At 40.2% G+C, this 18,178-nt stretch overlaps 1 protein-coding gene across 1 annotated transcript in view; it reads left to right on the top strand.

Moving 5' to 3' along the window:
* Nucleotides 1-11,120: 11,120 nt before the first annotated feature.
* The window catches only part of CXADR (CXADR Ig-like cell adhesion molecule), a gene marked incomplete in the record, with an annotated part of 696,415 nt that continues 689,357 nt past the window's right edge, over nucleotides 11,121-18,178 (top strand). The window contains 1 exon segment of the mRNA XM_044072195.1: nucleotides 11,121-11,520. Within this exon segment, the coding sequence (XP_043928130.1) occupies nucleotides 11,457-11,520 (64 nt within the window).

Genomic DNA, 18,178 nt, shown 5'->3' with positions numbered 1-18,178 from the left:
ATTTTTGTATTTATTTTTACATTTGTTGACTGGGCTAGTCTAGCTGGATATGTCTATTTTCAGTAGAAGCCCTGGGAGAAAAGCTCCAAGACAGATACAAAAAGACAAGTAATGGTTACAGAAAAAAAAAAAAAACAAGAAGTAGACACAGAAGATATTTTATACATTCAACAGTAAATATCATAAAACTATATACAAAGTTTAGAGCAAGAGAATTGCTAGTGGCTAAAAAATAGTATCCAGGTTCTTACTAGATGCTTATTATTGCACTACAGAAGATTAAATTAGTGGAGAGAGAAACAGCTAGAAAAGATATTAGTAGCATTAATGATAGGTTAGTCAGGGTTGGTACAAGGGCACAGCCAGTGTGTTTTGAGGAAGGTTTTAAGTTTTTGTTTGAAGAGTGGTAAGGAAGGAAGGGAAGGAAGTTCAAAAGGCAGAAGGTTCCAGTTTTTCCCAATTGTGTTTGAGAATAGAGTGTCCCCTGCCATGCTGTGAGACTTGCTGATGTTAACTAGGAGTTTATTTGAAGAATGCAAGGCATTAAGATTTTTGTAGGGGGTTATGAGGTCTGAGAGTATTGGAGTATTGTTTAGCTGGTAAAGGACCTTATGGGCAATTTAAGTTGGTTGAGTTGAAGCTGGCTTTGAAGTTCAAGCCATCAGAATTCTTTGAGATTCTGACAGTGATGGGTGCTGAAGGGTTTACCAATGGCAAATCTGGCAATATTATCATAAGAGGTAGCAAGTTTGAGAATATTCTTTTTGGATAGGTTAGTGTATATTGGGTGAGGCATAGAGTAGAGTAGAGATTAGATGGGAGTGGGCAATGGTAGTTCTTGCTATTGGAGTAAGGAAGGGTTCGACTCTGTACAGGCAGCCCATTTTTCTGTTAACTGATTTTATAGTGCTGTTAATGTGGGTGTCGAAGTTATGGTTGTTGTCTATTGTAATACCAAGGAATTTGGTGGTAGAGTCTGGGTATAGGAGGGTACCATTGTTAGAAATGACTGAGATATATATTGATGTGGACCTACAAGTAGGAGCTTTGTTTTTTTTTTGGGTGGGATTCAATAGGACGCAACGCTTTAAGAACCATGTCTCAACTATGCTAAATACTTTCTGAATTTGGCATTGCAGTTCAGAAACAGATTTAGCTGTGCAGATTAATGTAGAGTCATCTGCATATTGTATACAAGTTGCATTGGGAATAGCCAAGTAGAGATCATTAATAAAAATTGAAAATAAGAAAGGAGCTAGAATGGAGCCTTGGGGAACTCCCAGTGTGACTGGTAGGTGGGATGATCTATTATCTTCCCAGCACACTGCTTGTTGCCTATTGCTCAGGTAGGAAGTAAACCACTTTATAGATTGAGTACCCAGGGAAAGCGATTGGAGAATATTGATAAGCAATGTGTGGTTTACCATATCAAAATCGAGTTGCTGGCTACTGAGACTTGCCTGCATATATCAACTGGACATAAGCTGATTTAAGTATATTTTCTGCAGTTAAAGATGTGAGTGAGTAAATATTGTGTGTCTTGGATTCAGTAAATATTGTGCGAGTCTCTGAATCTCTGCAGTAGTTCCCCACTCACCCTCCCTCCCAGTTTCTTGTTGTGGTGTTAATCTTGGTGGTTTTGGAATTGCCCACCCCTGCTGTAAATCTCTTTTTGCACACTCCTCCTGGACCCATCTCATTCGCTCACTCAACTGAGTACAGTGAGATCATATTTTGGATACTCTTACCAGTCCCATCTCCTCTGCAGTGTACAGAGAGAGCATTTGGGAAGGGCATTCCCCTGTAGTATCTTAATCTGTTCCGTTTCCTCCATCTAAAAAAAAAAAAAAAAAAAAAAAAAAAAAAACACGTTTTGCACTTTAACTGCCTTACTGTATTTGTGTTTCTTCCTACTTTATTACCTTATTTTGCTTTTGCCTCTTTTAAAAGTACTCAATTAAATTTATTCTGCTGCCTTTATTACTGCTTGTTAGTAGCCTGATTAAATTGTAACTGTTATTCTAAGGCCCTTGGTTTAAGCACTTGGGCTTCAAACCAGTTGTTTTACATTAGGAAGGTTTGTGGTCTGCACTGTTGTGGTAGGACAGGTAGCGTACATCCTTCTAAGTTGGGAACTGCTGATTGAAGGCTCAGTGTCTGTTATTCTAAAAGTGTATTAGTTCTAGGTTAAGGACTTGGGCTTCAGGCCAGTTATTTTACATTAAGAAGGTTTGTGGTCTGCACTCTTGTGGGAGGAGAGGCTAGATTCTGCCCTTCTGAGCTGGGAATTTCTGATTAAAGGCTTATTGCGCATGCTTACTTGAACTATTTATTTCTGAAATTGGTACGCCTTGTTTGCTGTAGCATAGACTATATTCAGGCTGGCTGGATCTAGCTTTGTTTGTATGAATTGTGCACTGACCCAAGCCGTCTTTTTTTTGGAGAAGGTTTCTCTGTACCCTAGTGGCAGGACTGTGCAGTTAGAACTTGTCTGATTGAAGACTGCTGGAACAGAGCTCAGTTTCAAGCTTTTTAACTGGTCAATTGGGTAAAGTGTTGTTTTGATTGTATCTGCTCTATTTTCTGGAAAAAAAAAAAAAAAATATATATATATATATATATATATATATATATATATATATATATACACACACACACACACACACACACACTTCTTTCTCACCTTTCTGAACTAGTATAGTCCAGTTTTCATGTTATTGCTGAATCCAGGGTTGTGTTACAAGTTTCTGTGTTGCCATACCTTACTTGGATAGAAGGAAGTTTCATTGGTCACCTGTGAGAGAGGGGAGCTTTGAGCAGGCTCTGTGTCCCTGGAGGAGTGGTTTCAGCCCAGAAGTTGGTAGTTTATTGACCTTTTTGGGCTAATTTTGATTGTACCTGCTCTATTTTCTGAAAAAAAAAATGATATACTTGTTTCCCACCTTTCTGAACTAGTATTTATTGCTGAATCCAGGGCTGTATTACAAGTTTCTGTGTTACCATTACCTTACTTGGATAGAAGGAAGTTTCTCTGTTCACCTGTGAGAGAGAGGAACTTTCTGCAGCCTATCTGTCCCTGGAGAAGTGGTTTCAGCCCAGACATTAGTAGTTTATTGGCCATTTTGGGATAATTTCTATCTCTTTCACTTCCCTGCTATAAAAACCTCATTTGCACAGTTTTACGCTTGTACTCCGCTCAGCAAGTGCCTTCCAGGTGTTCTGCAGAGTCCACAGCAGCAGAGAGACAAAAGAGTGACTTTGGAGTGATTAAGTATCAGTTTTCCGCTTTTCTTGCTGTCTTAACTAATTCTGCCTAAAACGCCAGTTTTTTTTTTCTTAGCGAATCTGTGATTTAAAAAGTTTGTTATTGTATACAACTCCGCACAGCTCCTCGTGGTGTCCTGCAGAGTGATACAGGCAACTGGTAGGCTACACACTCAAGTGTGCTAGCCGAATTAAAGCACTTACTGTGTTTCTGTACCTAATTTCTGCTACTAAAAAAAAAAAAAAAAAAAAATATCCTGGTTTCCCGCTTTTACTGAACTAGAATAGTCCAGTCTTCAGGTATTGCTGATCTCTGGGCTGTGTCATAGTTCCTATGTTGCCCATATCCTTATTTGGATAGGAGGAAGCTTCTTTGTTCACCAGTGAGAGTGGGGAGCTCTGTGCAGCCTATCTGTCCCTTGAGGAGTGGTTCCAGCTCAGTAACTTGTAGCTTATTGGCCGTTTTGGGCCATTTCCTATCTCATTCTAACCCACTGCTTTAAAGCCAGCTTTAGCACGCTTTTGCACTTGTAATTTAAAGCTTGTCCTGTTTGTTGCATTTACCTGTTGAGGCTACACACTCAAGTGCGCTAGCCTGTGTTACATATTTATTGCATTTTCCTGCTGTTTGTTACAAAAAAAAAAAATTATCCTTGTTTCCCGTCTTTCCTGACCTAGAGTAGTCCAAATACAGGCTTTGCTGTATTCTGGACTTATGGAAATTTCCTGTGTTGCCCATTTCCTTTCTTGGATAAAGGGAGGCTTCTTTGTTCACCAGTGGCAGTGTGGAGCTTACAGCAGCCTATCTATCCCTGGAGGAGTGTTCCCAGCACAAGAATCTGGTAGTCCATTGGCCGTTTTGGGCCAATTTCTAGCTCTTTCAAGTCCCCTTGTATAAAACCCGCTTTAGCGCGGCTTTGCACATAGCGCAGCATCGGGCAATGCCGCTTAATTGGGTTTAAACCATTCTCGGCTCCGCAATATCTGCTCTTCACTTTTTCCCTTAGAACTGATCTAGTTCTCATAATAAACAACCTATTCCTACTCTAAAGCCTGGCACTTGCTCACTAAAGCAATTATATAAGTCAGCACTAAAAAATTAAAAGCACTACACCCTCACAAACTCCCCTTGAGTACCTTGTTCCCCATTGGCCCTTTTTTCAATTATAAAGGAATTCCCAATACTATTCTAGCATGTCCAAAGGTCAAGGTCAGTTGTCAATCTCCTCTCCGGTCCAGCTGGTGAATCTGGGAATCTTGAGGCAATGTTACAACTGCCTCATGTACACAGACAACCCTCTCCTCCTCCCAACAAATTCCAACACATGTGACAGATGCAACCATATAGCCAAACTGGAGGCTAAGCTCTCTCAACTCAGTACTGGCGTAACCAGTCAGGAGAAGGAACCACACTCACTACAATTCCAGTCTCACATAAACCTACCACAACAGCAAACCAAACACATAAACATACTCGGAGGCTCTAAATAAAAATCTGCCTAAGCAACAGAGACCTCCAAAGCAGACACCCAAGCAACCGCTACCCCAAAACAAAACAAGTGCAACACATAGTTCACAAAGCCAGTGTGCCGAACAGTCACAGCCCTTAAGGCTAAACACACATGATACACTTGTAATAGGTGACTATCATCAGGCACACTGACGTCCTGCTCACCAGGCTGACAAGGAGAAGGTCACAGTGAGCTGCCTGTCAGGCACTAGGATCCGCCACAACACAAGCACTCAGGTCACTCCAAGGCAAGTACAAATATGACTCAGTCATTGTCCATGCTGGTGTGAATGACCTGAGATGTACCTCCCTGGACTACATGGAGACATAGAAGAGCTCTCTGAGCATGTAGCCCAGGCCAGTAGGACCCTGACCTTGAGTAGCATCTTAGCCTCACCAAGAATGATGCCACAGTATGAAGACAAGATGATCAATTTCAACAATTGGCTTAAGTATCAGTGTCATTCAAAGGGGGATCCAATGCCTGTCAGCCTGGGATGACATGCTCGACAAGCCACGATGCTTCACTAGGGACGGCTTGTACCCGTCACCCCTGTGCTTTCGGATATAGGCAAAGGCTCTTGCCACCCCCATAGTGCCTTTTTTAGGCAAGGCTCAAAAGACAAACCCACCTCCATAGGTATCAAAAGGGATAAGAAACTAAGAGCAATGCTACTCAATCCCAGAAGTCTAAACCTCAAGATGCACGCACTCTAATCTCTTCTTAGCATGGAGAACATTGATATCTGTGCAATAACAGAAACCTGGTTCAAGGCTCCCGAGAGCACCCCAGCACTACCAGGTTATACCTCATACCATGTTTTTCGGCCCCAAAACTTAGACCGAACCACAAAAGGAGGGGGAGTATCAATATTCATCAAAGATACCCACATCTCCAGGTTGGTGGCACAGCACGAAGCATCAGAGACTATCCATGTGCAACTAACAGTGGGTAAAACTGTCTTCCAGTTTATAGCCTGCTACAGACCACCCTTCCAAACCCAGGAACCCCACTTGGCCTTCCTGAGAACACTGGAAAATACGAAGGTCTCTCCAAACACCATTATATCGGGCGACTTCAACTACCCAAACAGACTGGGAGCATTACTCTAGCTCCAACACCTTAGCCCAAAGGTTCCAAGAATTTATAAACTCAAATTCTATGGAAGAGCTTGTTCCCACTCCCACAAGAGGGGAAAACCTACTGGACCTGATCACCAACATGGGGACTCTATGCTCCAGACCAGAAGTGTATCCCTCACTGGTAAGATCAGACCATAAACTAATCTCACTAGATATTCACATCCCGACCCCAGCCCCTGCCCAGAAAACCACAGTGAAAAACTTCTCTAAAGCAAATTTCACACTCCTCAAAACCAAGGTGGAATCCTTCAAAGCCCCTGGGCCTGTGGAAAATACAGCCCAGACCGCAGAATCCTTTATAAACACATTCTATGAACACTTTCAGGAATGCATGGATCATGCAATCCCAAACAAAACAAAGACCCAATCCTCCAAAGGCAGGCGTCCTGTCTGGTGGACCCCAGCCATAAACAAACTATACAATAGAAGGAGGAAGCTACTATATGATAGAGCAAAATCCCAAAAAGGGAAGGCATCTCTGATCAGTATTAGCAAAAAACTACGGGCACTCATAAAATTGTCTAAGGCCAGCTTCAAGAGACAAGTTGCACAGGACACTAAGGATAATCACAAGGCTTTTTTTTAGTTATGTTAGAAACCTGGGTGGGAATTCCCAGATATGCTCAGAATTATTCCAAAATGACAAAAAATACACCGAACCCACAGACATTGCCAACATCCTAGCTGACAGGTTCAGTGCAAACTTCTCCCCCCTTCCCCCCTTCCCCACCAAAAGGGCAAATATCTTTCCCAGCAGAGTGCTGCCCCCCTGACATCTCAGATGCTCAGGTAAGAGCCGCCCTCTCCAAAGCAAAAAGACACAGCATCAATGGGACCAGACAGTGTCCCGGGCTGCATCCTACATGAACTCCAAGAAGAACTAAACCCAAGCAAAAAACTACTGTTCAGTCTCAGCCTTACTACAGGATATGTACCCAAAGAGTGGCGTACAGCAACACTGGTCCCTCTCCACAAAGGTGGTGCCTCAACGGATCCTGGAAACTATCGCCCCATAAGCCTGACTAGTTGGTCTGCAAAGCTATGGAAAGGATCATCATGGACCTCAAATAAAGACATTGGGAACCTACAGACACAGGATCCCACCCAGTTCGGCTTTGATAAGGGCAGATCCTGCCTCTTAAACCTGGTCAATTTCTTTGAAACAGTCACCAAGGCTATTGACGAGGGGAAGGTGGTCCACACAGCCTACCTGGACCTCGCAAAAGCCTTCGATACAATACCCCACTCGGGTATTATAGATAAGCTCACCAGCTTAAATATAAACCCCTATGTCACTAGATGGGTTGCAAACTGGCTCAAGGACAGAACCCACATGGTTAGAATTGCTGGAGCCATGTCAGACTCCAAACCAGTTACAAGTGGTGTCCCACAAGGTTCAGTCCTGGGACCTCTCTTGTTCGGTATATATTTCTCGGAGGTACAGGCCAACACGGAAGGACTGTGGCTGACCAAGTTCACAGATGACTGCAAACTGGGCACCATAATCGACTCTCCAGCCGACACAAGCATCCTACAAAAGGGCCTCATAGAAACAGACAACTGGTGCCGGAGCCATAACGCCAAAATGTGTACAGTCATCCCCTTCGGCAAAAACAAAGTGCCCACAAATTAAAACATAGATGGTAATCCATTAAGTACGGAAGTAATTAGGGACCTGGGGACCCAAGTTGATAGCAATCTCTCATTCGACAACCACGTGGCCAAAGTAGTTAGAAAATCATTTTATATAGCCCACCTAATCATGAAGGGATTCACATCTAGATCATGGGAGGTCATCATGCCTCTTTACTCATCCCTCATCAGGCCCATAATTGAGTACAACGCCCCTTTTGGGATGTACCTTACCAGACATCTGCAGCAACTGGAAAGACCCCAAAAGTACCTCACCAAGAGGATCAAAGGGCTCAAACAGATGCCATATACTGCCCGGTTAAAGAAACTCCAGCTCTACTCAGTGGCATACCGCCTGCTCATAGGCGATCTGTGGTGACGTATAAAGCCATGTCCAACCCAGAATTAATAGACATGCTGCACCTCAGAAAATCCAAATCCCATCGAGCTACACGCTCGAGAGACTTGAACCTCAGCACTGAAATAAATAGGACATGCTGGAGGGACAGATACACAACCCAGAGGCTCCCTTCACTCTGGAATAAAATCCCAGTCCAGGTTAGGCAGAGTCCCTCATTGACGCTCTTCAAGAGGAATCTTGATGAGTGGATGGGAGATTGTAGATTTACTCTGGGTATCACTTCTGTGTCACTGTTAGACAGATGCACAGTATACTAACCTCGAAAAAGGGCATAGCAAAATTCATTTTAAAATGGGTGGCGAAAGCCAAACACACTGGCTAGGCTTGTAAATGCCCTAGAGCAGATAGCCTAGTATGAACCTAAAAGCCTTTGAAAGATCAATAAATAGTGCTGAAGTGAGTAAATTGTTATTGCGGTTTCTATTAATGGTGTCTATAAAGGACAGGAGGGCAGTGGTGGTACTATGGAATGGCCTAAAGCCGTGTTGGCCCTTGGCTAGTAAGTTGTATCGAGTTAGATAGCCTATTAGCTGATGATGAATGCATTTTTTCCATTATTTTTGCTAAGGGTGATAGAAGGGCTATGGGTCTATAGTTAGAATATTCATTGGAGTTGCCACCTTTGTGTAGTGGGATAATGTGAGAGACTTTCCAACTGGTAGGGATATATCCTTTAATGGTTCTGTTTACCAAGATGGATAAAGGATAAGCAACTGCTTTGGCTGCTTTTTACAGGTATTCAGCTGGGATTTGGTCAGCAGAAGGGGTACAAGGCTTCAGTTTTGAAAATAAAGAAAGTAGATATAGGTTTTAATAGGAAGGTAGGAAGAGCGCTTGTTATGGGGGTGGGAATGCTAGAGGTGGCAGGAAATAGCTGACTGGCTAGAGTTTGGATGGCATCTGTGAAGGAGTTAAAAGTCATTAGCAGTTTGGATGGGAGTCTCATGGTTAGCTCCTATTGGTGCTGGTGTACTGGAGTGTCCTGGATATAGGAGTCTATTGATATTTGCCCAGAATCTTTGAGGGTTATTTTGGTGTGTTTGCTATATTTTGTAGTAAAAGTTTTTTTGTCCAAGGGTATGGCTTTTTTAGCTGCATTTCTTATTTGTCTAAATGTCTGTTGAGCAGATGAGCTTTTGGTAGTTCGCCACCTAGTCCAGGCTTTATTTCCAAGTACGATTTTTGCCCGGTATCTTTTGGTGAGCCATAGGGCTGGTTTTGACCTAATTCTTATATTACGTATAGGTGCATGTTGGTCTAGGACAGTTAAGAATTTAGAGTTAAAGTATTGGACAGCCTCTTCTAATGGAAGGTTTTTTTTTTAGACAAGTCCAATTACAGGCACTACATCATCAGGGAAGGTGCCTACTTTGTATGTTTGGAATCTGATTAATAATCTCCACCAATCTAAGGTGCTCTCTTTTTGGTTTGGTTTGTTGATTCTAGTTGGGGAGGTGATGGTCTGAGAGAAGCAATGAAGGTTAATATGAGAAGTAGGATGCTCAGTATTGACGCACTTCCAATCTATATTGACGTCACCTAGGATTAAAGTTTCTTGTGGGAAGGTTGCTGTGACCCAGCTAAGAATATCCTCCAAGGTGCTAATAGTTCCAGGAGGTAGATAAATGTAAAAGATATTTATGGATTTATTAGAATTAAGCTGAATCTTGGAAATAAGGATTTCTGCATTATTGTCCTTAGGTGGGGTATAAGGTGAGGTAGCCATACATCCTGGTGAGATAATCTCATACCACAATCAGCACATATGCAAATATTTCATTTAACATTTGTATTTATTTTTATTCAAATCAAAATTGACTAGTACAGATGGACAAGTAGAAAAAAGTCATTATGGTCATTGTATTAACTTGTGCTTACATACCATGTATCATTCTTATAACCAGTAACCGCGGTGGTGCAGTGGTTAGCGTTGTCGCCTCATAACAAGAAGTTCTGCCGTTCAATTCTCGGCTGGAGCACCCTCTATGTAGTCTGCATGTCCTTGCCGCGGTAGAGTGAAAGGTAAAGAAATGCAGGTCGGTGCGAGCGTGAATGGGCGTGCCTTCTTTGAAGGTTGGGCGTCGGGCTGGCAACTCGGCGCCGTAAATATCCACTGCCAATCATGAGCGGACCGGAGTTCCGCTGTGGCGACCGCTAACCGGGAAAACCGAAAATCTTTTAGTAACTGAGCTTTGAGTAAATTAATCAATTATCTGGAGTGAGGAAAAAGTATTTAAGCGAAAATCTGTTGCACATTGTTATCTGATGAAGTTTAGTCATGGACTAGACGAAAAGCGCTTCATGTTACTGTGCATTTTGTTTTTATCTTAAAGTCCAGACTGTTGTCTTAGTTCCCGGTTTTGATTTTGTTTAGGGATAAGGAACTGTCAACAAGCAGTTTCTTGTGTTGGGTTCGATTCCCCCAGCAAGTCACTTAACTAAACACTGCTCCAGGGTTGGTCTCATAAAGGTCCACGGAATCGGTGCTCTACCCCAGAAAACAAATATAAATGAATCGATATATACTACAATTTCAGAAACTACTGCGTTAATATGGTTGTCAGTCACGAAATTACCCTTAATTCGTAGTATCGTCTATGTGAACACATCTGCATTCAACAATTCTTCTAAAATTTCGCAAGATATTCACTTGTTTGCCCGTCTCGACCAGAACAAAGTCCAGGAGAACTACTACAACACAGACAACTGCGAAAACAAGTTAATACCTACAATACACCCACCAATAACCACTGGCAGCAAACAGCGAAATTAACAAGTTAATTTTATTCCACTCGGGGAAAATACCCACGAAGTCAATTAACTCTAACTTTCTACATTATCTACCACTTTAGCAAGTAAAATATGCGTAAGTCTTCACTTACAGCACGTAAAACAAAATCTTTCCATATCCATCAACCCAAAAAGAAATTGCGAAGTTAAAGTACCAATTAACCTACGGCATTCGTCTGTTGGAAAGATACAAAAGGAACACAAAGAAAATAATACAAACAGAAAGAACAAAAAAATCACCACAAGAACCAACTTGTAAAGTACATTTATAAAAATGAGCGTTGCGGTATTACACCACCCACTAAGAAACTAAACAACAAACACTCGAGCTATAAATAAGAATTTTAAGTTTCAGACTACTCCTGAGTAGTCCCAGACGTCCTCTATAAAACTGGATTTCCAATATCCCTCACGGTCTTCTTGATTACCGATAGACAGAAATGCCGCCAAATACCCCCATAACCCCCAAAAGATCCCCTTGTCTATACTCTAGTTGTGGTATAAACAACGGAATAACGTCATTTGCGTTTAATACCTGCTGTAAAGCGGAAGTGATGAAGTGACGCTTTTTTTTTTATTCACCTGTTGACAACCGAAACTCTTGGATCGAGAAACTGGAATTCTAAAATTTCGATAATTGTGAAAATTGGGGTTTTGTATTAAATACATTTGGCGATAAACGGATTTGTGAATGCTATGATGGTTAATGGGTCGAAGTTCCATCTTCTGTCTGTGGTGGGATTGTTTCTAAGTTTTTGTGGTGAGTATTTAGTGTTGATGCTCGAGTTTGTGCACTAGATAAGAGTCATGGTTGAGATTGTCTTGCTGGTTATTAAATCTGTGTGGGGTAGTAGTCTTATTGTTTTAATTATTCCTCCCTTTTGACCAGCGATGGCCACATTGCCTTGTAGTTAATTTTTGAGCGCCCCCCACCCCCACCCACCAGGACAACATTGTTGAATTCATTCTACTTGTTTAAGAAGGGTAGACGTTTCTTCGGTTATATTTTTAAATAAATCCTGCGTTGACCCGTGAGAGGGGGTCGCATACTTTTCTGTATGAATCCCGTGGTTTTTGGGTAATGAAGGAAAGGCTGTAGTTTCCTAGTTTTGCCGCTAGTTATTGTTTGAACCCCGGAGTAGTTCCAATATGGAATTTAATTTGTTGACCATCGTGCTTTTTGAGCAGGTATAGTTCATGAAACTCTTTAATCTGAGGCATGTGTACAACTCTATGTACAGTTGCGCACGGATTTAATTACATATTTGTGTGACTGCAGTTAATATCCAGAAATTTAATTACGTATTTATGTGAATGCAATTAATATCCAGAGTTTGTGTAAATAATTGATGGCGTGTATTTATAGATGCAGTCAGGTACACATTTAGCTGCATCATTCGGTATGTTTGTGTGGCTGTAAATAACACGTAAAATGCTAGTAACATAAAGTGATGTCAACGTGTATTTATGTGCAGCATGTAATTAAATAATTTATATGAATAATTTTTTTTTCCCATTTTTATATCTTTATGGTATGTATGTGCATGTATATAACTTTGAACTGCGGGTTGTGAGTTGCTTTGTGTGGGATTTGTACACATCCTAGCAATAGTTCTCAACCGGTCGTGGACATCGGGAAAATTTTCAGGGACACTCAAAATATTCTATTCCGATATTAACATAAGAGAATGTGAATTAATATACATTTCTTCAAGTAAAAGGAGTCTGTAACTCTTAATATGGTTATTAAGTGTAATTAACCATTTTCCTCCAAAAGGCAGCAGTGTTAAGAGATTAATAGAGACATTCGAGTCAGAATCACGGAGAGTTGAGAGGCATGCGTGCTAGTCTACTGTGAATTATCCACTAAAATATTTTGCTTTGCGGTCTGGGTATGCACAATAGAAAACTAAACTTGTGCGTCCGATTGACTTGCCTTTGCTCCATCCAAGATACCTTCTTTTCTGATGACTACCATTGCAACCGTCTGTATTTACACGCGCATTTATTTTTTTTCCTTTATTTGAGCAACTGTCTAACCTTCATTCAATAGAAGAGGTCCCCTAATAAGGAAGACTTACAGATGTGAGTTTAAAGGGTTGTAGAATAAAACAACCCAAATTGTCATGCATTTTCTAAGGGGAAATGTCTGTAGCTTTAAATATTGTCACTTTAATATTTTGCAAAGATTCATGTATTTAAGACGGGTAAAACTAAATTCTGAATCCCTGGGTTTACAGGGGAACTAAAGCTGTATGGGCATCGCAGATTGTACCAATCCATAGGTTTATAACCTATAATAGTTTACCCCTGATGTTTCAGTGTTCTGTTTTGAACTGGATGTTCTTGACTTGAATGTGCAGAAAAATAGAGTAACGGAGTCCATATGCTTGGTAAAACGTGTATTTAACGAAAAACGATGCCGTATGTAGTGGATGTTTCCCTAAACCCGCATTTATGTTAATGGGTAAATACTAAATGTATTTACAAACCCTTGCTTCGGAGCCTGAAAGTTTTTTTTATGTTCAGAAACTCCCTCAAGAAGGGTAACACAAGCTCAGTGTGGGGTGGTTGAGATTTTAATTCAAATTTTATCTATTTCCATCTTATTCTGTCCTAAAATTGGTGGCTTCTGGAGAAAAAAGATGTTCAATTATGCTTAATAAAATAGGGTTGTCACCTTTTTAAAATCCCAAAGTGAGACATATTTTGTAGGAAGATGAGATGTTGTAGGACGCACCATACCCACAGCCAGTGTAACGTACATATCTAAGGGTTTTCCCAAATAAAAACTTTTATTGTAGCGTTTGAGTTGTGTAGCCTATTTTGTACAAGATCTGGGTGTTTCAGACCAAAAAATAACCGTTTTATGCAACTATTAATTAAAACTTGGGGAAATATTTTTGATCTAAATAAACGTTAGGATATTTGCTATTTTTTTTTTAACTTTTTTTCGTAGGACACAACTCTCCAACGGGGGACAGGGGGTATTGTTGGGGTCTGAGTCTCACACCTTGCCAGCACGTGTTAATCTTTTGCCGAAACTTGTTTCCTTTTAGTTGTTGTTTTTTTTTTTTTTTAAGGAACTATTTGTTCTGTGAGGGGTGGGATTTCTCATGGCTTCAAAGACTAGGTGAGGGTCCCCAAGGAGGAATCTATAAACAAAATACAGATAGGGTTTGTTGGTCTGTTATGATAATTCGATTTTTGACGCAGTCATCTTTTAATTTGTGAATGTGTTGGACAAAATGTGAAAAAAGGAGGAGTTGCAATTTAATGATGGGTTTGATGAAATATGGGTAGGTTTCGGCGAGACCGACTCCTTTGAAGACATTTTGCTGCGCATAGGAGAGAGAGTACAGATGCAGCCGTTAGCGTTGTCGCCTCATAGCAAGAAGATCTTCGGTTCGATTCTCTGCTGGAATGGCTTATACATATATATATATATATATATATATATATATATATATATATATATGTACACTGCATGTCTTTCCCCACGGTCGAGTGAATCAAAAAAAAAAAAAAAAAAAAAAAAAACACATGCAGGTAGGCGCGAACGTGTGTGGGCGTGCCTTCCTTGAAGGTTGGCCGCCGGGCTGGCAACTCGACACAGTAAAATTTTACTGCCAATCTTTAACGGACCGGCGTTCCGCGGTGGCGACCCCTAACCGGGAAAAGCCTAAAGAAAGTAGGATAGACTACTAGAAAATTGCCAGGGAGAAAATAGTGCACTGAAGTGTTTACTTTTTCTTTGTGTGTGTGTATGTATGTGTGTGTATGTGTGTGTATGTGTGTATATATATATATATATATATATATATATATATGTATATGTATATGTGTGTGGTGTGTCGAACACGTGAATTAAGAAGTTTAACTTGAATTACTCGGAAACGCTGGTGACGTACTTTTAAGGTGTTGAGCACTAACTAGTCTCTTAATGTTAATTATGTCGCAGTTTATTGCTAGATTGGTTTATCACTTAAAGTTACTAGCATTGTTTATCCCAATTTCTGAACTGCTTGTTTCCTTGTGTATGCAGAACGGCTGACTTTTTTGTGTAGTTTCTGGCGCCCTCTGGCGGGACTACATCGAAGGGCGCTTGGGTACAGCGATCGTTTGTTAGGACATTTCAGTTGTACATTTATCCGAAACCAAACTTAAAGTAACACTAACGGCAGTTTAATGTAAACTTGTGATGCGGAAACAGTTGGTGGTTTTCCCTTGTGTGAACAAACACACCGTGGCCCTTGGCCAGCATAGGTGGGTCTGGGGTTTCTTGTCTGCAAAGACCCACCTGGGTACCAAATACTATAACGTTAGTGTGTAGTAGTGTAGAGTCAAGTTGTACACATTACGGCTGTGGGATATACAGATTTCTCCACTTGAGAGAAATGGGGTATTTACATCTTACATTTTGACCAAGACAACAGTTGGTAAAGTCTCCTCTGCACATCTAACAACAAGGTATCCCTCGAAAAATTACTCGGAAGGTTTTAACAGGCAATGAAACAGCTTATTAGCTCACAACTCATGCTCAGTTCAAAAAAAAAGACCAAACTACTACCCCCATCCTCCTCTAATTTTTTTCATGAAAGTTGTCTGCCTTGCTAATATAACCAGTCTATGAATGAAGTCACTTGTCATAGCAAGCTGTTAGTGGTGATGATGGATGATAACATTGGGTTCGACTTGCATATACAACATTGCATAAGAAAAAACTAATTAAAAAATAGGGATGCTTTACTGGGCCAAAAAACCTCATCACTGGCGCAACAGAAACTACACTTGTCACTAATCTCATCCCCACTCTTCTTTGTGGCCCTCCCATCCTTGCTAACCTTCAGGCTTCCCAAAAATTAAAACTTGAACAATAATATAACAAAATTATTACATTTGCAGCACATACCCCTTCAGAGCCTACCACTGTATAACACTGAAAAGCTTGAAATGGTTACTGTCACCAACTAACATGTACACAACTTCTCAACTATAAAATTATACAGCATCCATTTGCCTGTCCAACACTAAAAAAAAAAATTCTACAGGACCATGTTCCCAGCCTGTCATTGTGATTCAATGACCAAAAAACTCCTGTCTACAAACCTAGCAAATCTGCTGGGCACTGTTTATACCTGTACAAGGTTGTTAAGGCCTGGAACTCCTTACATCATGTTTGCTCTGTCTCCCTCCCTCCCTCTGTCTCCCCCATCTTTTAAAACCATACTGAAAGACTTCCCAGCTAATATTTGTCTCTGTTCTTGCTCAAAACTGAGATAAACGGCCTCCCTAAATGTGAACGAGTACCTTTTCATTCCTTATACTTCCCTACTCTCCCTTCTTCACTTGTGTCCTTACTGCTGTCTAATTCTCTTCCCTGACTTTCTCTAAGAATATCATAAGCCTGTTTTTCCCTCTCATCATATTGCAGTTCCGGTTTGTATTAGACCAACTGGCCTTTTAATTTCTCTACAAATGGTGTAAAATCTCTCTAAAATATTAGATGCTTTTCATATACCGTGTATCGATTCTTAATTGTTAGAATTATTTAAACTGCAGATGTTTGTTTTATTTTTGGAGATTACAGAGCATGTAACAATAATATTACAATTTGGAACTTTTCTCCCTGGGACTCTGCTGAAAATGGGTTTCTACCCAGTTGGACTTTCCTAGTAATCGGATATCAATCAGTCAGTAAATGTCCTACCTCAATTGTCCAGATGTTTGCCTCATTTTCAGTCTGTTCTTCACAAAATTTGGGATTTTCTGGCAAATCATTGAGAAATTAAGTCACTGAATGACATACCTTTGAGTTTCAGACGTCCTATGTTTCTAAAAATGTACGCTAACACAATCTGTTATTCAAGCAACTTTCTAAGTTTATAGGAGCAATATTTAAAATGTGTCCCTATTTTTGGGCCCCTGTTCCATTATTTTTTGCTTTGTCCAGATTTCTTGCATTAAGAGGTTGAGATGTACGATCTCTTTCAACATTGAAGAAAAAAAGAAGGGGGCTTATGTTGGCGTACCTAAAGTGAAGCATTAAGTTGAGAAAATACATTGGTTAGCAAAAAGATGCGTCAGTGAACTAAAAGCAATAACTACTTCTTATGGACTACTCTAGCAATAGCATGAAAGACCACCAACAGGAAATGGAAATTCTCTGTCTCTCTCATGTTTGTAGATTTCATCATTCTAACCAAAACTGTGAAATTAAAAGATTAAGATCCTCTTTTTTACAATGAATCTTCAGTTCTTGGTTAAAAAAAAAAAAAATCCATGAGCTAATTAATGGAAGAACTAGAGTTAACAAAGTTTGAGGAAACTCCATAAATTTTAATAGAATACCTTTACCATGGATTTGCTTTCGGAAACCTTTTTAATTTTTTTTGGTAATGTGGTTTCTATTTGTATATGTGATTTCATTATGGCATTTGTTAAAAAAAATATGCTATTTTATACATAATTTTAAAAGGGAAAAAGAAATGGAAATAAAAATAGGGGATATGCTAAGCATGCCAGTGCTTCAGGAATATAGACAGAGGGGATTTGTATTTGTAGCTGCTTTTTTGAGAGCGTCTTTTGAGCAAATTCTGGAATCCTCACAAGAAAATGCATCGTCTTGGGAAGGAAATAAACATATTCATACTTTCCATTGCAGGCATGCATGATTGTTGGGACTGAAATGATCAGTCACTCCTACGTTATACCGATTTTAAAGTCAAGTGTTAATGTGTATTTATTGGTTTAAATTCTGTTAACTGAGTGAGTAGATGTGTTTGGCCGTAAACCATGCCAGAAGGCAAATACAACATCCAAAACAAGTACAGCAAACAAAATTAAAATGTGCATCTCTTACATAAATGGAAAATACATTCAACTATGTAATGGAATCATGAACAAACAAATGAATAGTGTCTGTGTAACTTAATGTCACATGATTTGAAAGTGCTAATGTCTACCAACATTTATTTAGTAAAGGCTGGTCATGTTTAACAAATCTAAAACTTCTCAAAATGTTATGGGATACACTGGACAGTGAAGCATTTGACCTGGGCTTATCAGTGGATGCTATCTACTTTTCTCCCTCCCTTCCTTCCTCCTCAATCTCTTGTCAAGGAAAAAAAAAAACATTCCAAGAGGTTTCATCAAACCAGAGTAGAGTTGTGATTTTATTCAGAGTCCTCTTTCGTTCTGAGGAAAATGCAGGACCTCTGGCCTAACCTGGACCTTAGCCCTCTTGAGTACATTCCCATGTCTCATTTCAGAATAGTGCAATGCAGTCTGTTCTACCCTGCTTCGGGGCAAACAATTGGATGTGCTTGTCTTGATTTTTCACAATAATTACCTTTGCAAAGGGGTTGAGGTTTTTTGTGCTTTTGGATAAGAACCAGTCACTATCAGCTCAGTGTCTT

This window comes from Protopterus annectens, chromosome 5.part0 (genome assembly GCF_019279795.1).
Source record: "Protopterus annectens isolate FY-2018-M chromosome 5.part0, PAN1.0, whole genome shotgun sequence".
NCBI lineage: Eukaryota > Metazoa > Chordata > Ceratodontiformes > Protopteridae > Protopterus > Protopterus annectens.
This window is presented reverse-complemented; position numbering and strand designations above follow the sequence as displayed.